The 21880-nt window shown below is 40.6% G+C and overlaps 1 protein-coding gene across 1 annotated transcript; it reads right to left on the bottom strand.

Moving 5' to 3' along the window:
• Nucleotides 1-1030: 1030 nt before the first annotated feature.
• Nucleotides 1031-13222, bottom strand: CISD1 (CDGSH iron sulfur domain 1). The gene is made up of 3 exons (XM_073353674.1): nucleotides 13101-13222; nucleotides 8928-9133; nucleotides 1031-1372 (listed from the first exon to the last, which is right to left on the bottom strand). Exons 1-3 carry the CDS (start codon nucleotides 13129-13131, stop codon nucleotides 1283-1285), a joined length of 327 nt encoding a protein of 108 aa, XP_073209775.1. The 5' UTR covers nucleotides 13132-13222; the 3' UTR covers nucleotides 1031-1282.
• Nucleotides 13223-21880: the final 8658 nt, after the last annotated feature.

The following is a 21880-nucleotide window of genomic DNA, read 5'->3' as shown; positions in this document are numbered from 1 at the left end:
CATCACCCCCACTCTAAAAGATCCACTTCAGTGATGAAGACGGAGGGTACATACAGGACCTTGGTTAAAATTCTGTCCTATTGAACAGCGCTGGGCAGATTTCCCTATCTCCAATAGTCATCCCCTTTCTGGACACTGGTAAATCAGGGTTGCATAGCATGTAAAGTTACTGGTTACACAACACGCTTCGCTGAGTTATGAGAGCTGGGTCTAATATGAAGTTGTCCCCTATCCCCTCCTCTAATCCAAATCCTGGACTTTTGTTTTCGGAAATGCTTTGTGCATATCTGTGTAAGTGGGGATGAATATGCAATAAACTGATTTTATGGTTTGTCTATCACAGAATTGCAATGGGAAGCAAAATTTTAAATGGCAGAAGGTGTGCCAAACCACCACCAGTGGCTGAAGTTTTGAAAAACTTAGATGAACATGCCCTAATAGGGAAGATTTAATAAGGCATTCTCTGGCATATAAAGGAAGTTGTGCTTCAAAAAAAGAACCCAGTCTCATACAAGCGTGTACATGCACACACCCCCTCCTAATCCCTATCCCACCCCCAAAGACAGTTCTACAACTCTAGACACCACACACACTCTAAGGTTTCAGTTCAACTCTGGTGTAACTCCATTGATTTTAGTAGAATAATGGCCTGTTTGCAGTACGTATGACCCTACCTACTTAATTTTTGGTACATTCTTACAGTAAGCCTTTTTGTTTATTCTTATTAGTGTTTTAACTTGGATTTTTATTGAAGCTGTAATGTACAACTGTTTTAAAAGAATAAAACAGTTATTCTTAATCACTGTATGCACTACACTTTGTGGATGTAGTAAGTTACATTTCGTGCACTTGGCACCATGATTTTTCTGCCATTAATGCCTTTTCAACAGAATCTCATTTGCATCTGAGTATCAGCCATCTTTTCTGTAGTTTCAGATTACTTAGTAAGGAATTTGTTGTTCTACTTAAAGATGGTTTTCCAGTAGAACACAAGTATTTGAGAATAATTTAATATATTATCTTCATACAGTTCTGAGTACAATTGTCACTTTAATTTCATACTTAATGAAAATGTATACACAGTTCAGGAGACAAATAGCCTTAAGCCATTAATATTTTACATTTAGTGTTTAAAACAAGGCAAGCACCATGAAATACACATGTTGGAGCCTACTTTGTACCACACCCAAAAATCTTCAGTGACATGACTAAGACAGAACTTCTTTACTCCAATTACAAATAAGCAGATAATGTGACAAATCATGGCCTCAAACCATCCCGTTTATGCTTCCTTTCTCTTGATGATCAGAGGCCCAACGTTGTCCCCAGTTTCATCATTGTGCTTCGTGTGAGAACCGTCACATAATGGAAACTGAAAAAGAAAACCAGTACAATATAAAAGAATGGGTGCATTTAAAACTAAGTGAGAAGGAAATATAACCCTAAAGTTATGAAAATGGCTTCACACGGTAAAGATACATTTACAATGCAAGTGGTACCTCAAAATGTGTTATTACAAGAACTTAAATATTTGCTAGACATGTTTAAGTGTTCATTAATATTACCTGTGAGTGTAATGTACAAGAGCACTGTAACTAGGGAAAGAACCCAAACTCACAACGCACTTTGGCGCTCCAATCTCAGACTCTTGTCAAAAACAAGCAGCCTAGGCTGGCCTCAAACTTCCTTTTCACCTCCCCCACATCACTCCCTATTTCCTCGGGAGGGCTCTGGAGTGCAGTGAAGATTACTTAAGGTTTGCACAAGCGTCTCAGTTTCTGGATCCTCTCCTTTAAGAGGAAAGTAGGTCCTTGCATACACTAGAACAGGTTTGTCAGTATAGCTACCAGAAAACCCTGCTAATGGGGAAACAGCTTATACTGACACAAGTTCTTTTGCCGTATAGCTAGTCAGTTCCCCAAATGAAGTAAGCCACACCGTTTCCCTCTCCCCACCCCCAAAAAAGTCCTTTTGTTGGTATAACTGCATCTACACTAAGGTTTTTGCCACCATGGAGTGTTTGGTTGTTTAGGAGATCGCCGACATTGCCATACTGGCAACAGTTTCTAGTGTAGATCTGGTAAAAACCTTTAGAACCCCACTTCTGTAAAGAAGCGATCTTTAAAGTCTTTCTTGCTATATTGGGGAAATAAGACAGACACTCTTCACCTAAAGCAAAACCCACAGCAGAGCTCTGTTAGCTAGGTGTAGCAACTTGGCTGTTTAATCATCTCTCAACAACTGTCTCCTGTGCCCGAGACAACATCCATCGAAGTCAATGGAAGTTAGGCCAGACCTTCTAACTGCTCCAGGATGGTTTGTAGAGGCTGTTAAACATAGCTGGTTATTGTCATTCTGCAACTATTTCCTTATCAGTGCTGCAAGTGGCAAATGGAAGTTTCCAAGTAAACAGAAAAGTTTTACAGAATACTAATATTCCTGCATCAGAGATTTCTTTACCACCAAATCAGTCAGTCACTTTGACTTGAGTAATACTCAGCAAAACTTCAAGGCAACCAGAGTGTTTGATGAAATACTGATTAATTCACTCAAAGCTACTGATAGATGAAATTTGGTTTTTCATTTCAACGCAATGGTATGTCTTACGTAAGAATTCCTGCCCCACCTCTGACTCAACCAAAAGGTTTAGAAACCTAGATTTAACAGCAAAACACAGGGGAGAACTCCAGATCTGCATGTTATCATTCCTATTTTTGAAATCATAACCAAGGAAGTATCTGCAAGTTACACAAGACACTTTTGGCAGAATAATGTTCTTAGAAGCTAGAGGATTATGTTATAAGAAACACTGGTGTTTGAGAGCATCCTGATTAACTTGTTTCTTGATGCATCAAAGAGTTGCTTTTAGTTTTAAGTGTTATCAATGTAAAGGCTCTGACTTAAGGGGGGAAAAAAGCTATCAGTAGAGCCACAGTTTGAACAAGATATTGGCAGCCACTAACATTTCAGATAACTAATGCATGTCTAGAGGATATGTTAAGATGGTGGTGAAGACACCAGCACCACCAGTGCTCAGAAAGTTATACCGCTGATCAAACTGCACCAGTGACAGGGTACTTTAAAGGGGGGGAGGGGGGGAAGAGGCTAATGTAAACATCCCCTTAGTAAGCCATAAGGATATTTAAGCACTGGAACATTATACTATATCATGACAACATGACATACTAGCTTAAATAAATCTGTCACCGACATGTGCAGCATAGAAATGCTTTCAACCATAAAGCTTGGTTACAGTATATAGTTTAACATGCCTTAAGTTTTCCCTCACAGTCATTCGGTAGTGAAGAGCAGATTCACTTAGTGAAGAGCAGATTCACTAAGAGACCCAAGAGAGGAAGAAGAAAAACAAAAAGCAAAAAAAAAAAACCCCCAAAATTCCCTCTTCATTCTCTATCCCCACTGATCTTATCAAATACTCTAGATAGTAAACCCCTATACCACACAGCACTTGTCCTATGCCTTGTGAATTAGGCAGACCATATTAGAGTTTTTAGGATCCAATTTATGGATGGGGGAGAACAATAAGTATTGTTCAGTGCTGAGATGCTCTTTCCCACTGAATCTGTTGTATTAACTATGAAGTTTGGGATGGCTGACGGGAGAACATTAGTGACATACACTATGAGTACAGCAGCAAAGAGAGGGGGTGAGAAGAAGTCTTCAATAGAGAGAGTGCACAACAGCTAAGGAACTTTCACCACTTAACTAATCTGGAGTCAGAAGCATCATCCACATCAGAAGAGGAATGCAAACAAAAAGTGTCTGATGTTTGCGGGCGCAGGCTGGCAAAGAGGAAAAAGTGAAAACAAAGGAGGAAGGCAGAAGGTCAAAAAAAGATTTCAAGCTGTAATGATATAACACTAAATTCTAGAGTGAATACCAAATGTTAGTTTAGTCCTTTTGGAGTTCTTAGTTTTAAAATATATATATATATAAATCATCAAATACTTGAACAAAAAAGTAGAAAATATTAGATTACCGGAAGGGTATGTGCTATGCTTTATAGAAGTTATGCTCCATTTATTTATTGAACGAAAGTTGTATTTTCAGTTTGAGCCCAAATGAAGCCAATGCCAAACCCCTAACTACGTACTGTGAGCCTCATAGCTTGTCACCCAAACCAAACCCTAACATTAGATGAGAAATCCTTACACAACTGGATACTTGCTGTTAATTTGCACCTTTCGATCATGGAAAGGTACAAATAGCCTCAAGTTAAAGAGCCCTTTCATGGGATCTAACCCAAGTGTAGAAATTTCATATGAAGTACGTGAAGAGATATACTGCCCCAAAATATTTTGGGGCCAAGAAAAATCAATTATGAAGGATAAATATATTCCAATATACTTTCACTGGTTATCTAATTTATCATCCAAAAGAACAATATAAATAATCTACCATTACTAGTTGAAAAGATTTAGTATTTTGTTATTGAGATTGATTTATAACAGAGGGTAATTTTTTGAATTAAAATGTTCTCTATAATAGCATATTTGAGAGACCAAATATATTTAAGGGAAAAAACTGTGGAAGGCTGAAGTTGATTTAAGAAAATGTCTGTGGAGTCCTTTAAGGCCACCAAGAACTTTTGTCATCTGGAGGGGGCAGGGGAGGGGGAATTCCCTCCCCTCCTCCATCAGATTCTCCCAGGGCCACAAGTTCTCCCTGTGTTAAGTCGCTTGAGGGTTCAGGCTTCCCCTTCTCCTGGAGACTGTTTCCACTCATCTTTATTCCCTTCAAGTCTCCCTCTGCATAACTGAGGGATACTGTCCTTAACTTGCCCCCTTTCCTGCATGCTTGCTGTGGAAAGTTACAATCCCATTATTCTGGGACAAGAGGGTAGGACCAGTTCCAGGAACTTCTCCCAACTCATTTTTAAAAACTAACTCCATTTCAACCTGATGTATCCTCTTCACCTTGATCAAAGGAAAAGAATTAGTGGGGGGAGGGCGGCACATTCAATTGAAAATAAAATGAAAAAAATACAGACTTAAAATTCAGACAACTTTAATACAACTGTTGATAAACATGACGTTTGCATTCAGAAGTTAAGAAATAACATTAGATACTCCGAGTAATTTGACATTGTCAAATTAGCCTGAATGAGGTATGTATCTAACCATATGAAGAAAAATAGCATGACTTTTTCAACCTGCACCAGAGACCCAAGAATTCCCTGTTATATAAATTTGAATCCCCCCCCACCCCCCAAACTTTGATATGCGGCTTGACCGTACCACAGATTAATGTTCCTTCATTTCCACCCTAGCAAAAAGAAAGAATGAGTAAGCTAACCAAGACACAGACTTCACATCCTCTAGCAAAATAACTGACACTTTAGATTACAAAGAATTATTAAGTTGACTAACAGTAATGGACTTCAGACTGTAGTACCATGATGCAAAGATAAGCTTTGCGGACAGAGATTTGTAGGTTTTAAAACTGGGTCCAAGACTTGGTGTCAATAATAGAACTAGAAATAGACACGGATGGATCTTACTCCCTCCTCCTGTCAGTCTTTTATGACCTTTCCTCTGTGTTATCTTGTGCTTAGGAAAATAACCAATTAAGGACAAAACTGACAGGCAGGAACAGTGAAACTTAAATCCCCTATCCCCAAAACTGTTCATCTTGACTATCTCCTAAAGCAGAACGGTTAGATGGAGACCAGATGGTTTCAGAAGATTGATAAAGGAACAGGCCTTTTACTTGTAGGTCATTGCTCTTAATCTGGCTCAAATTGGCTGTTATTGGAAGTTGTTGCCATTTGATGGTTGTTCAGTGAGCTTGGTTTTGTTATCTTAGTACCACATCCAGCAGAGGAGTGTCCATATCACAAAATCCACCATCACAGTTGTCATCTTTGCTAACTGACCTCAGCAGAAAAGGCAAGGATTGAACAGGCAGGGAGACAATTATCCAGTGATACTAGTAGTTGAGTCTATAGAACAGACTGTCCCTCTTGCTTTGTCCAAGTTTGGCACAAGTTTAGATTTTGTAAAGATAGCCTTTTGCAAATCTTAAGTCCACAGAAATATGTTTGTGAACATAACATTGTCCTATAGTGTTTGCAAGCATCAAAGCACCATGCTACTACAGCTTCACTTTCACTTGCTCATGACTCAAACTGAAGTAGCAGATTAGTCCAAGGCAAAATACATGCAAAAAAATACTCCTTGGGGAATTTTGCGCCAAAAAATTAAAAATTCTGCAACAAAAATATAAAATTCTGCACACGCTATTTTAAAATTCTGCATATTTTATTTGTCAAAACAATAGAATCACACCAGTTTCAATTATTTTTTGGTCATTTATTTCAAAATAAATGTCAGCAAGTATGTCTCTAACAATATAGGCAAAAAAGATTCAGGAAACGTTTTTTGACAAATAGATTCCTTACTAGGCATACTAATACGGAACTCTGAGTAATAATTCATTTAAGCTACAATACAGAACCATATTCCTCACACCCTTCAGAAGCAGTGCAAAGGCTTGGGGGGAGCCAGTGGTAACAGAGGAGCTGATGAAGAGGGAAGTAAATATCTGAGAAGGAGCTGGGATGTGAACTTGTTGGGTATGGGTGGGAAAAGTATGGAACAGGTTGGGGGGCAGGGGGGGATTGTTCAGGAGCTTCCCCCATGCAGACCTGGGCTGACCCCTAGCCTCTCCCACTCAGTCAGGCACATCTGCCCTGTCCCCCTGTGGCCCTGCACCTCTCTCCCCCTGTGGCCCCAATCCCATTCAGCCCCTGTCCCAGTCTGTCCTCCCCTACTAGCTCATATGAGCCCGTTTGACCCCCACCCCCAGACCCCACTCTGTATGTCTCCCCATAGCCTCTATCTCCTGACCTGGCCAGCGCTGTGAAGAAGGCAGGCTCTCTCTCTTCTCTACCTGGCTGGGAGCTGCTGTGTTCTGTCACCATAGCGCCCTCTGGTGGGCAAAAGGTGGAACTGCAGAAGTTATTTTCTGCTGGGAGCTACTGCTGTTCTTGTGCCACAGCGCCCTCTGATGGGCAAAAGGCAGAACTTCAGCAACATTTCAGCAGAATTTTTCTGCACAAAAATTAAAAATATGCATGGCTCATTACTTACGCACACATGCAGTAGTGCATAATTCCCCCAGGAGTAGCAAAAGGCGTCTTCACATCTGAGCTGTTTAGCAATGTTCATTGTGTTCTGTTTAAACAGACAGTGCTCCTAAGAATTTAGGTACAAGCTGTTTTTAATCTGAGTATTTCTTTAAAAAACTAAAAATAAAATAAAAAAACAATGGTGGGGCAGAAATAATGCTGTTTCTTCATTATTCACACACACGACAGAGGACTTTGAGAACCTGGCACTTTTTTTGCTATACATTCTCTTAAATGTTAAGAAAAAACAGCTGGGTAAAACTGAATTAATTCCCATCTAAACAGCGTTATGTCGGTTCTACTCTAAGAATAATGTCAACATTACATTAAAAAGATGTGTTACATCTCAGGTAAATTTTAAGACTTGTGAGGAATGCACATTAGAAATGTTCAACCTTAATGAAGAGTAAGAATGAGCTCATTTTACAACTCGGAAGATTTGATTCAATGCATGGATACACTGAAGTTCTTGAAGTTTATACAGACTCAGAGGGAGACAGCTATTTGAGAGAAAACTGGGGCACTAGCGGTAGAACACCAGTCATGCTTCCTTCCCAGATTGGCAGTGACTAAAAATTATTATTCAATAATGGTTTGATGGTCTATGTCAGGGGTGGTCAACCTGAGCCTGGAAAGGAGCAAGAATTTACCAATGTACACTGCCAAAGAGCCACAGTAACATATCAGCAGCTCCCTCCCCCCACCCCACCTCCACCAAAATCAGCTCCCCCAGCACCTACCACTCACCAGCACCCCTCCGCAGCAGCTCCCCGTCCCTCCCCGCACCTATCGATCAGCTGTTTTGTGGCATACAGGAAGCTCGGGGGGTAGGGGGGGAGCGAGCGAGGGAACTGCAGGCTCAGAAGAGGGCATGGGAAGGGGTGGAGTGGTGGCAGGGCTTGTGGCAGAGCCAGGAATTGAGCGGTGAGCACCCCTTGGCACACTGGAAAGTTTGCTCCTGTAGTTCCAGCCCTGGAGTTGGTGCCTATACAAGGAGCCGCATATTAACTTCTGAAGAGCTACACGTGGCTCCAGACAGGTTGGCCACCCCTGGTCTATGTGACTTGATTTTGGTAGTTTCTCCCTGGTTCCTTGTTCTGCCACTCATTATGGATTGTTAAACTGTAGGAGAACCAGTAGCAGAGCAAGCCAAATCAGAAACTTCCTTAGTCTTTATATTCCCCAGCATGCTACATTAATAATGAAATTGTGTCTCTATGCACTTATAATTCCTCCCGTTCCCCATCCCCACTTCTTTCTCTAACACAAGAGAAGAATGAATCCCTTCAGTATAACATGCAATTAAAGAGCTATATGCATAGCTTGACCCCAACAACAAAAACCTGGAGTTCCCACTTATTCCAATGTTATCTACAGGAGATAATGACAATAATTTAGGCCTACAGACAGATCTCACTGATTCACAGACAGTGGATTTGTCAACCAGTTTAAGTGTTGGGTTCCTGTGCTAATAGAGCAATTACTAGATCCTGCCAGCTATGAGGATCTCTAGAATTACATGGCCATTTTGCAGAATCCATGGCTTGAACACCCTCCTTTATTATTAAAACCATTTATGCAGTATAAGAAAATCTGAAGCTTTACAACTGCATGCATTTTACATTTTAGTTTTGTACATTACATAATTACTAATTTAGAAATAGTGTAGGAGTGAAATGTAGCAATAGCTTGTTTTCTTCAACAGACCAAGTATCAAATAATACAACTGAGACGAGCTTAAGAGGATTCTTGCACATTTACAATTTTCCCCTCTCACCTTCTTAGATCTCCAGCAACGACAGTACACAGCTTTGTCTCCCAGATCTTCCATATCAAATGCATGGACTACCTTGGGGTTATCTTTCTGTATATGGAGATTTACCATTGCCTTGCAGCATTTGTCTTTAGAGAGGAATCTTGTGTATGCTAGATATCCAACAGCAGCTGCTCCTGCAGCTAAAGAGATTGCAGCAACCCATTCAACTAGAGCAAGAGATAAAAAAAAGAAAGATTGGCAAAACCTTAAATGGAATTTTTCATTCAATTTAGCTCCCAAAGTCATATTTGTGCTTAAAGGACAGTTCTACTACTTTGACAGTGTTATGAAAATAAAAACCACTTTCTTCCTACACCCATCCAATTAATTTGTCCCCTTCTATTGAACAGGAGGAACAGGAGAAACCTATGGGGAAAAATAGAACTAATGTGGCTTTCCATTTATTTTTTGCTCAGGCATCTGCATCACTGATGAGGTCAACACAGCTCTACAAACAAAATCAGCCACATTTTGTTCATAACGGATTTAATTAAAGATAATGAATGCTAGGCACTGGGCTCAAGAGGAACTGATTTTACATTATAAATACAAAATTGTGATACTTGTAATTGTTTACTTTTTTAAAGGGATCTGATATAAAGCTAAAAGATTAAATCCCCATGTAAACATCACCAGTGTGAACCTGCATTTCTCACAGGCCGTAAGAGAACAAGTTCTACCTGTCTTATCTGTACTAAAGTCTTGAGTGTCTCAAAGATGCTGTTTATATAAACAAATGTTTTTCTCCCCATTTCTCACTTTTCTTTTATCATCTTATGCTCATCTCTGCAACTCTACATCTTTGCACTCTTCTTTGTCTCACTTGATATCATTTTCCTTCTCTGCAATTAATCCACTTTTTTTAAAGTCCTGCTTTCAGGTTTTTGCCTTGTGTCTTCCACTTGAAAGTACCTTGAGTTTCTGCCCAACTGTCACAGAATTCTCCTGCCTGGTTGCCGTAACACCCAGCTCTAGAAGTGGCAGGAGTCACTCCCTCCAGACAAAAAGTCAGCAGCAGGACAATTTGAGGGATCAGTCCCACTCAGATGTTCTCCTACTAAGTATGTAAACACTGTCTGACTCTCAACTGCTCATCCATAAATCAGATGGGCATCTGAGGTCTACAAGGTTCTTTCCACATATTTAAAAGACACTCCTGTGGCGATGCTATAACCAGCAAAGCCATCTCAGACTAGGAATTTCAGTCTGGCTTAGCCTGTATTGTTTATGGTTTAGAAGAGATGTCAATCACATGATACAGTAGGAGTCCCTCATTCTAACCCTAGAGAATAAAACATGCTAACACTTAACATATTCCATCCCTACCTCTATTCTGGGACTTTTACTTACCCTCTTCCTAGTGCTCTTGCCAAAGAGCCGAGTTCCTCTTGCACCATTTGCTTTGGACAGCCTGCTCTCTCCCTTTTCCCACTCACTCCTCTAAAGGCTACATGGACCTAGGCCTTTGCTTCTGCAATATCTGGTCCCTGTTAAAAGGAGCAGCAGCTCAGAAACAACTCTGCACTTCCCCAGCATGGGGAACAGGGGAGGAAGAGAGAGCTTTTACCAGGACAACTTTTCTTCTTAAAAAAGCTCTCCTGCAGGCATAATTAAATCACCCCTAGTGAGCAACGGTAGCTAAGTTGGCAAGACAGCATCTCCCACCAGCACATACATGGCTGTCCACACTGGTTCTTTTGTCAGTCGGGGGGTGGTGTTTTCTTACACCCCAACCAACAAAAGTTTTACCCAAAAAAGTGCTAGTGTAATCAAATCCATATTTGCCCTCAAGAGCCAAATTAGACGTTCCTGAAGTAGATTAGGACCTCATGTTAACATCATTAAATGTACTTTTTACACAGACACACTGCATCCCACACAATGTTCATAAAGTGTAATTGCTTATGATACTCATTACAACAAAGAATTAAATCAAGAATAGATTCTGCAACTTGTCACTGTTATCTTCATCACAGATGAATTTTTTAGCTACATCCTCTGAACAAGATATGTATCCAAGAAGTTTAACTAATTAAAGCCCCTTAAAGACCAGGCAAATGTAAGTTACCAACACTGAGATTAGACACCTTAGTCACATTTAGCACTATTCCTCTTTCCAAATGAAAAAAAGAGTTTAGTCTCAATATACTCCTCCCACCCCCCAAGCTATTCTCCACACCAAAAACAGCATTCTTGGTTGGCAGCATTTAAAACTAATTAAGCTCCCATGAACTTCACCACTTTATGCTTAGAATCATTATACCAGTTCTCATCACCATTACTACCTACTAGTTTCTTTTCATGGGTATTGGGGGGGGGGGGAGGGGAGAAGAATCAAACTGAGTAGACAGATTTATTCATTTTAAAGAGTTTGCACCAACCTACTTAACAGATCCTACACTAGACATATGATGGTTGAATAAGAACAAAGCCTACTTGTGAAAGCTACTTTAAGAAACAAGTCAGACTACTGAAAGAAAAGTTTTTAATTTAACTGTATTACACGGAAGAAAGACTCAACCAGGATTACAAAGACCAGAAGAACACAAGAACACTGCATCACATTTAATTTTAAATGCCTGTAGACACCTATGTAATTATTTTAAAACTGTTCTAAATCACAGACTATAAAAAGAAAAGGAGTACTTGTGGCACCTTAGAGACTAACCAATTTATTTGAGCATAAGCTTTCGTGAGCTACAGCTCACTTCATCAGATGCATAGACTAGACTATGCAGTAGTTTTCAAGGATTTCCAAAAGCTTTTCATGTTAATCCCAAATTTTAGACCTATTATGTAACTTACTTATATCTCACAGTGAAGTACCTGCACCTGGCCGCTCATCAACACTACCCAGTCACATGATCCCCTACGGCCAAGGTTGTACAAGAATTGTATTTTACTACAGGTTTACTATTGAGTTATTCACTTTGGGGAAGGGTTCTTTGTATTTTGCAGTACGAGTCAACAACTTACAACAGTAAACACCTTTTACTGCCTACATTTGTAGCTATAAGAAATTTCCCTCACCTTTTTGCTGAGTTACTCTTCTAGAATATGATACTAGGTAGGTAGCAACATTGTGAGGTTAATAGCCACTAATAGAAATGCTGCTCTTAAATCCTACAAGCTAGAGAAATGCCGACATTTTTAATTTAAAATTAAATTTAAAAACCAGACAGTCTGCGATTTTCAAGAGAAGATCAATCAGCCACTAGTTTCTTCATTTTCAGCAGAGAAGCCAAGCATCCACTACAAGGCACATGGTCAGAGGGGGAAAAATGCACTCAAAGGATTCTTTAGTAAGAGAATGCCTATCAAAGGGCTGCTCCGAAGCAAAAATGGGTGTGTAAAAGAAGGGGCGTTTGCTATGCTTCCACAGCACCTACGACCATGAATGGCCAATCCTGGGGCTTCTAGATACTATTACAAAACACAACATACCAGACCTCAGTGGATGTAACCATTTTGCTAGATTAATAATTTACGACTAGTGGTTATCATAGAAGGTTAGGGTTGCAAGGGACCTCAGGAGGTCATCTAGTCCAACCCCCTGCTTGAAGCAGGACCAATCCCCAATTTTTGACCCAGATCCCTAAATGACCCCCTCAAGGATTGAACTCACAACACTGGGTTTAGCAGGCCTATGCTAAAACCACTGAGCTATCCCTTGGATAAACTCTTGCACGAAGGGGTCAGCCGCATAAGAGAGGCGGTGAAGGTCACTGCATTTCCCAGGGAAGCCCCATCCTCTGCAAAGCAATCGGGACCCTTCTGCAAGTGGGTCCCTTTCCTGTGGGTCAGTCAACGCTTCCTCTGCATCGTGATACTGCACCACCACGACACAGCCACCCAGCTATTGCACACCTATTACAATGACCTGCAAGATAGAGGAATAAGGAATTCTAGCTAGGCCCCTCCTGCAAAACAGGGGTGGAATCGCAACCTTCCGCGTTCAGATACACCCCTTGCCCGAGCAGGAAGGGCCCCAAGGTGAGAATAAGGGGGGAGGGGGCGCCCCAAGCAGTGCAATTGGAAGTGACTTGTGAAGGCGGCGAGCACACAGGAGACAACCCCCAGCGGAGCGGAGCGCACCATCCCGCTGCTCCCCTGCCCGCCCGCCCGCCCGCCTACCCCGCACGGAGGAGTTCGATCCGAGCCCCATCGCTCCCGCACCCAGCGCTCCTCGCCGCCGACCTCCCGAACACCCAGAGGGCACAAACGCTGCTCAGACGCAATGGCGCGTGCGTACAGGAACTCCCACGATAGCAGCGGCGGGCCTTGGTCTTAAAGGGGCAGTGCTGCTGGGCCGCGGAGGCAGGGGCGCGACTTGCGCGTGTCCCCGCCGCTGGGGAGCGGGATCCTGCTGCTTCCCACCTGCGCATGGATACTGAAACGGGCTCGCGGGCCCCGCGCCCGCAAACGTCAGGATTTTAGGCGAGGCCCTGCACCCCTGCCGCTCAAGCCTGGGGGACCTGAGGCCTCGGTGGGCTCTTGTGCAGCCTCCCTACCCAAGTGCTCTGTTAGCATGAGCCAGGGGTCTGGAAAGCATGAGACTAAAGTAACACGTTGGTCCATTGTATGGGGTCCCGTTTTCAGACTTTTCCCCACCGCCTAGAAACTAAAAATTATATCTGAGATACTCACCTGACTCCAGGAGCTGGGGCATGGACCACCTTGATTTTCATACGCGTTGTGAGGAGAGTGGTCACTTTGGATAAGCTATTACCAGCAGGAGAGTGAGTTTGTGTGTGTGGTTTTTGGAGGGGGTGGGGGGGTGAGAAAACCTGGATTTGTGCTGGAAATGGCCCATCTTGATTATCATACACATTTTAAAGAGAGTGGTCACTTTGGATGGGCTATTACCAGCAGGAGAGTGAGTTGCGGGGGGGAGGGGCGGAGGGTGAGAAAACCTGGATTTGTGCTGGAAATGGCCCAACTTGATGATCACTTTAGATAAGCTATTACCAGCAGGAGAGTGGGGTGGGAGGAGGTATTGTTTCATGGTCTCTGTGTATATAATGTCTTCTGCAGTTTCCACAGTATGCATCCGATGAAGTGAGCTGTAGCTCACGAAAGCTCATGCTCAAATAAATTGGTTAGTCTCTAAGGTGCCACAAGTGCTCCTTTTCTTTTTGCGAATACAGACTAACATGGCTGTTACTCTGAAACCAAATACCCTGAGACTTGCAATAAAATCCCACGAGTTTTAGCAACACTGCTTGTAAGTAGTGGGACAAGGGCCCTCGCACCCATATTGGTCCCCTGGGAACATTATCTCTACACAATCATGACGTGTCAGCCACAGATCAAGACAGAGACCCTTGCTTTCATGCAGGCCCCCTCCCAAATACTGAGATGGGCTGTAATATCTATGAAGGCTCATTGCAAACATCATGGGTGGGGAGCACAAATTCATAAGGAGCTCCTGTAAAGAAAAAATGCAGTGGTGGGGCCTTGCAGTTAATGGGTATTATCAATAATAATGATGATAATAATACTTAGCACTGCAGTAAGTGCTGGACAAACTTTAACTAATCATCCCACATCCACCATTGTAAAATGTAGCATTGAATTTTCACTTGCAATTGGATATTTTCTGTAACAATTTTGTATTCATTGTGTTGTGGCAGTAGAATTCCATTTGAAAAGTGGCACCTGTGAAATGATCCATATCAAATGCCTTCAGTTTACAAGTTTAAAAAGTTTTTTTCTAATTGCTAGTTCTGTACATTCAGCCTGGGATCTGAGAATCAAGCAGATTCATTCTTTCTCACACATCATCATTAGTAATAAGGGAGCTGTAAGACAAATTAGTCACTTGTGCAATCCAGTGTCTTCAAACTATGCTTCAGTGATGTTTATGTAGCCCCCTTGTTGTCAATGGGTTTGCACGAATGTAACTGATTGGAACTAAGTAAAGAATTCTATTGACAATGCATAAAAAGAAAGAGAATCCATCTTATTCTCTCTTAGCTGTGGTGGCTCTGCAGGGCTAACAGGAGTAAAACATTAAAAACATACTTTTTCAACTAAAGCAATCAGATAATACTGAGCAGGGAGCAGATCTGTTTAGTAAAATGGTGACAGTTGTACAGTCACTTTTCCAGTGTTGCCAACCCTCACAATTTTTTCATGTATCTCACTATATTTAAATCCCCATTCCTAGAGTTGCTACTCTGAAACCTGTCATTATTAACTGAGAATTTCAGCTTTTTTTTTAAGTACATTTCTCGATTTCATGGTTGCAGAGAAAACTTGAAAACATTACCCCTAAAGACTCAAAAACCAGAAAAACAAATACATACCCAAAATATTTTATTTATAAAATGCCAAGATTTGGCGGGACCTGTCTCATAATTTTTGCATGTTTGCATTTGGCAATACTGCTTTCCAGAGTACAGCCACACTTTAGGGAAACAAACTGCTGTGTTCAAAGCAAACAACTGAAGCAAAAGAGTTTTGCCTTGGAAGAGTGTTCACATTCTACTTAGACTCTGCAGGTTGGAATCTAAAGTTATGATCTAAAAAGTAACAATGTACATTTGTAATGTAATAACTACGCATTACCATGCAAGCTGACTTTCCATGAGCCCTCTCCAAAATGCTGCAAAACACCTCTATTCTGATATATAAACTTATAGAGGAATGAGGCTGGCTGATGTACATATAACACTACCCTACTGTCTCTGCTTTTCCCAGATGTCAAGAACATCAGCAAATATTTGCGTGGTAAAACTTTAATAGTGATTTTAAGGCTATATACCCAAAGTTCTTCAGTCTACAATATTCTAAAAGTTACTATGCAATTGTCTTGTGTGATTAATGTTCATGTATACAAGTTGTAAAACTCTGTGTAAACTCAAGTAACTATCATAAGTCCATTACATTCTGTGGATCAGCCACCACATGTAAGAAATGTGATCAGTCCATCAAATGGTAGTATTTGTGATATAACCTTACTTTTCCCATTACTCAGAGTGATTCTGAGAGATTTTTAGAGAGTAAAATGCATTTGACCTGAACTGTCCTTGAGGTACAAGAGACCATCCAAAGAAGCATCTCCAGTATTATTCTTTCATTCAGCCCTGTCCAAAGAGCAAAACACTTCCCTCAGAAAAGGATTACTTAGTTAAAACATTCACACTGAGAGAAGATTTTTAAAGCAACAAAGTCATATGCACTGAAGGACATTCTTTTCTTTTGGAATGAGGCACTTCCTCAGGAATCATGTATTAGAGGGGCAGCCGTGTTAGTCTGTATTCACAAAAACAACGAGGAGTCCTGTGGCACCTTAAAGACTAATAGATTTATTTGGACATAAGCTTTTGTGGATAAAAAACCCACTTCTTCAGATGCATGGAGTGAAAATTACAGATGCAGGTATAAATATACATCTGTAATTTTCACTGTATACATGTGAAGAAGTGGGTTTGTTACCCAGAAAAGCTTATATCCAAATAAATCTGTTAGTCTTTGGGTGCCATGGGACTCCTCGTTGTTTTCCTCAGGAATGGATCCACAACCTTATGGTCATGAATAATACAGACACTTTTGGCCCAAAAGGAGGCCCTCAAGGTCTTAGTTCAGCCCCACTACTGTTCACCGAATAAAGTGAGGTGACATCCATCTGGAAAAGAGGGAAGCTTGAACCCAGAGGAATCTTCTCAGGCACTTAGGGGGGGAAAGTTTCCATCCAATTAACAGAGCCACCTTAGATCAGGTAACCAGCAGTGGAAAAGGTGATTGTTACTCTAAGAAGAACAATTTTGAAGGAGTTTGTATTCTGCTGATTGTCCAAAAGCAAGTCAGCAGGTCTTTTTATAAGAAGAGGCTTTTCTTTTTTTAAAAGTGTTTCCTTTGTTTGTTTGTTTATTGTTTATTTATTTTTTTGATAAAAGATTATTTGGAACTGGACTTTGCCACACTTAGAATCAAAAGGGGTTTACAAACCCTTTCTGTACAAAAGGGGGAAGGGCAACTTAAACAAATGGCCTGGCAACAACAGACTTAGTAGCAGTTGATGGGTGTATATCAAGAAACACAGTGCACCTTCTCAGCAGTTGCAGCAATTCTAGCAACTTCTGTTCCAGAGGTTTACTAACCCTGCCTAACCTGCAGTCAAGCTTAACCCCATTTTATCCATTCTGGGCTGCTGTAAGGACAACCCGGGAGCTCACCTTGCTCTATTTGAATGGTGTACTATTGACAAAGGGGCTTATGAGATGTAGGCCCACAAATAACATCTCTTGACAGGGAAAGACAAGCTTCTTGCTAAGGCCTGGATGTTTTGGTGATTCAAGACTGATTATGTTAAAACAGTCATGCTAGGTTGCCTCTGGAGTGTCTTCTGAAGGGTCTGATGGAACAGTTTTGCCCTGGGACTTGACATGTAGTGCAATTCTATGTTCCTTATTATGGAGGTGTTGATTGCAGTTCCATCGTTAAGGTTGAGTTCTGTTTTGTGTTATATAGAAAATGCAACATATCTTTCCCCAAACTGGTAGCACTTGCTCCATGAATATAGAATAACTCTTCTGAGAATTTACAAGTAAATCTGGTGATTCAAACTAACTAGCAACTAGGTCCTTGAAGAAATATAGATCTCAGGCTATTCTTTTTTCTGAATGATCTTACTAACAAAATAATGCAGACATTTTAAATTTTCCATTCAGGTAAAATTAACTGAAATATTTTGTATTGGCTGTATTTGGTGAAATTTGGTTGTAATTAACCAAGGTATTAATAATTGTATCTAATTGCTCTGGTAATATAGGCTGTTGGTATCACAGGTAATTTAAGGGTGGGTCATGATTACATCACAGGTAACTCAACCAATCACCACTTCCTCTACAAATAAACTGCAGCTATTGATTGTAGTCGCTCAGTGGCACAGCAGAATTGCCAATCTCAGGTGCTCAAATGTTACGAGATTGTTTTAAAAACCATGATATTTTAATTAATAAAACTTGGAGTTTTTTCTTTGCCTTCTGTTTTTTAGGAATTCAGAATATTTGGGTCACACTTCAAGATTTCTTCTGCAATTCTGAGGCTTAGGAACTTACTTTTGTAAAGTAAATTGAGATTCTATTGTAATCACTTGTGTCCATGAGCTGGGACATCAGCTCACAAAAGCTTATGCTCACATAAATTTGTTAGTCTCTAAAGTGCCACAAGTCCTCCTTTTCTTTTTGCGGATACAGACTAACACAACTGTTACTCTGAAACAAAAAACACAAAATGTCAGGATACTTCATACTAAAATTGCAAGAGTTGGAAACACATCATGAGGGAGACTGAACATTTGTTATTGTTCTTCAAAGGTTCTGTCATTTATATTAGGGGTGCTGCACGGGGGGGCTGTGGGCCTTGACCAGAGAATACATGATGGAGGGGTGGCCAGGCCAAATCTGAGTGGCTCAGTGACCCTGGGTGTCAGGTTGTAATGCTTCTCACTCACGTTTGGCCTGACTGCCTCTCCATCATGATAGGAGGTGACCAGCCCAAATTTGAGAGGTGGTGTGAACCTGTGCACCTGCTTGCCCCCGCCCTCAACACTTCTGCAGGCCTTCCAGCACCCATGGGAACTAGGTAATCCCAGCCTCTGGGGAGAAAAGAAGCAGCAGGTTCCAGGAATGCCCAATCCTCAGAAATGTGGGAGGATTGGATCTGGACTTTTGTTACTTCCTGGGGAAGTGAAAACACAGGAGGAGGAGGATGGGGTCTGTGACTCCTAGAACTGCCTGGCTCCTGCTCGGGATGGTGCTCTTCAGCCTGACTGCTGCTCTGGGTAAGAGTTTGGGGCTGGGAGATCACAAGGGGAAGAGCTCAGAGTTGGGTTTGGGGCAATGTGGGGAAAGAGCACAGGGCTGGGTGTGGGGCAGCAGGAGGAGATTTAATATAAAGCTTGGTGTGGGGAAGTAGGGGTCTGGGTGCAGGGAGAGAGAGCTTGGGGCTAGATACAGAGCAGGAAAGGGACAGCTATGAACTCCCTCCTTAGGAAAATTCTTGTTGTGCCCCTGGGTTGCGTGCAAGCCTGGGCTCCAGTGCTTTTAAGGCTGCTCTGCTGGAATAGTTGAGGCCGGAGCAGGAGAGTCCTTAAATCACCCAGACATTGGGACTCAGGGATAGGATTCTCCCTGCCTTCTACCTTTATGTAGTGCTGATCTTGCATATGCTTTAACTGCTTTGAGTTGTTCTAGTGATTCAAAGCAGCTGTAGATCCACCTTATTTGGCTGATGTGCTCTGGCTACTTGATGTTTTGGTGTACTGCTGAATCGTCCCTTAAAAGTTAAAATAAATTAAGAATGATACTACATATAATCCAATCATTAGAAATAGTGCATGGTAGCATTTGCTTTGGGGTTTTTGTTTAGTATGAAATGTTTGTTTCTTTTAAAAACTTGTTTTATTTTGTTTGAGAATTTCCTTAGTGTTAAGATTGAGTTAAGTTTGAGAATGCATATCTCATTTAAGGGTAAAAAACACTAGAGATACTTGTCATTATCCCAAAGCCAAGCATTGTAAACTTAGGAAATTGAGAGTTAAGGTTACACGTAAAAGAAATCCAAATAGGATAAGGTAAGATATGCAGTAGGCATCCAAACAATCTTAACTCTGTCTTGTAGTAATACCACAAGAGGAAAGGAAACACAATAAAAATCTAATGTCTCTAAAAATCAGCATAAGCTAATCCTGAACCACAAACATTAAAATGCCTTAATCATATTCCTATAATTATTGGATGACACCACTACAGGGCAGAGTTAAGATCGTTAGTTTTAATCTATTTAGATTTCTTTTAAATGTAACCTTCAATCTGAATTTCCTAGGCTTATAATGCTTGGTTTTGGAATAATTACAAACATATGTGTAATTTTTATTATCTTAAATTACTGATACGTACCAGACTGATGCAACCATAACTCCATCTCAATTCTTTGTTGTTGTTGTTTTTTTGTCTTGGAATTCTAAGAAGGTCATTCTAATAAGTGCGTGCCTCTTTTGTGATTCTTTTACTAGAGTCACATGAGACGTCCCAGGGTCGTAGCTCTGAGTTCATTAAGCACTTTTCAGATCCTTGTATACAAGACCAAGAAAGTCTGAAATTCAATCAAAAAAAGGTAGACTTCTGCCCCGCTTGCACTAGATCTGATCAATCTCACCCAAGAACAATGTGGAATAAAGCAAGCAGTTGCTGCCTTTGTCTGAGTCTGCAAGCATTACAGAATAACTTGACTGCATACAGCCCAAAACTGTTCCACTGCTGGTTCTTTGTCCTGATGCAGAAGATGCCAATGGAATTCTCTTGGTTTCCAGTACTGTATATGGATATGCTTGTGTGTTCCCTCAGCAGAGTACAGATCTAGATTATGACTATTGCTTCAGGCTCCTCCTGCCAAAGACATAATCTCATGAGGTTCGTGTATAAACCAATGTATGTGCAAGGCAAGTGAGACCAGTGAGTGGCTAGCTAGGTCTTGGGTTGTCATTGGTGATGGAGAGCAGATATTGCTCTGTCAACTTATTGGATGACCAACCCAATGTAGAGAAACAAATTCCTATTTTTCTGTTGCAACTGATGTGGGTATAGAGCCTTCTAAGGTGGACTCTCACAAGATGTCACAGGCTTAGACCCAATATATGAATATAGGGTCTAATATGAATGGAGCAGGCTTACAAATAAAATTATAATGGAAAAAATAAAATGTGGTCCCAAATAACAGGGGAAATTTCTTGTGAGAAGTGTGCTTGACAAATGATGCCAATAATTATATACTCATTTTCATGAATCTGCATCTATCTAAATCTTATAATCAGACATGCAATTAAAATAACCACAGGTGCCTAAATTTGGAATATTCTATTAAAATAAGTGTATATCTGGAAGAGCAATCTTTCAATGTTTACGTTTTTAACCTTTTCGGAAGATCAAAGATGAGGGTAAACAGTGTCAGGAATTTTGCAAGTCATATGAGACCTGACTTTCTCAAGGAGAGTGCAGATGGTCTAACATTGGTGTAAAAACAGTGTAACTACTTCCCAGGCTGATTTATTCTTTGAACTGTATTAAACTGACTTGTTTACAAAACTAGTTTAAATTTGGGTAGCTTGGCCAAGGTTTAAAGTTGACATTCAAAGGAAAATAACATTGTCTGAGCCCAATTTTATTTCTTTATTATGCAATAAAGACCTGCTAAAATTTAAAGTATTATTTTTTGTTTGTTGTTTACATTAGAATTTCAGATCTAGCCTACCATGTTTTTTCTGGGAGAATCTATTGATGATCGGAGAATAAGTAGCATTATTACCTCACACTCACATGAACCAAGAGTGTGGCTAGCTAAGAGATGTTCAACTAGACTATTAAAAACTCTGGTTTTGTTAATATTTAGTTATTTAACTGCAATAACTGTCAAAAGATGGGAGAAAAGATTTCTTTGTGAAATCTTTCTCTGTGTGTTTTCATTAATTTCAAGACCAGAAGAGACCATTATGATCATCTAGTTGTATAACACAGGTCTAAAGTATTTTTTGGAGCATATCACTTTGAAAAACACCCAATTTTGATTTAAAAATGGTCAGTGATATAGAATCCACCACAATCTGTGGTAAATTGTTCTAATGATTAATTACTAGATGGTTTTCTTAAATTATATATTATAAATAATAATCCTCAAACAGCAAACATCTTAATCATATTAATGTTTTTGACAGGGTAGAAGTGAACTTGCATTGCTACTTTGATAGGCTGGTTGCATATTGTGGCAGCATTAAAATCAGTGCAGCTTGGTCTTTGCATTGCTATAGCCTTCTTTAGTTATGTCTACACAGGGGACATTTTTGAAATATTCCCACTGGAACATCTGGGAGAGAGAACCATTTGGAATTTTTGAGTAAAGTTCCATAGTGA

The sequence above is a fragment of the Lepidochelys kempii genome, chromosome 7, assembly GCF_965140285.1.
Source record: "Lepidochelys kempii isolate rLepKem1 chromosome 7, rLepKem1.hap1, whole genome shotgun sequence".
NCBI classification, from domain to species: domain Eukaryota; kingdom Metazoa; phylum Chordata; order Testudines; family Cheloniidae; genus Lepidochelys; species Lepidochelys kempii.
This window is presented reverse-complemented; position numbering and strand designations above follow the sequence as displayed.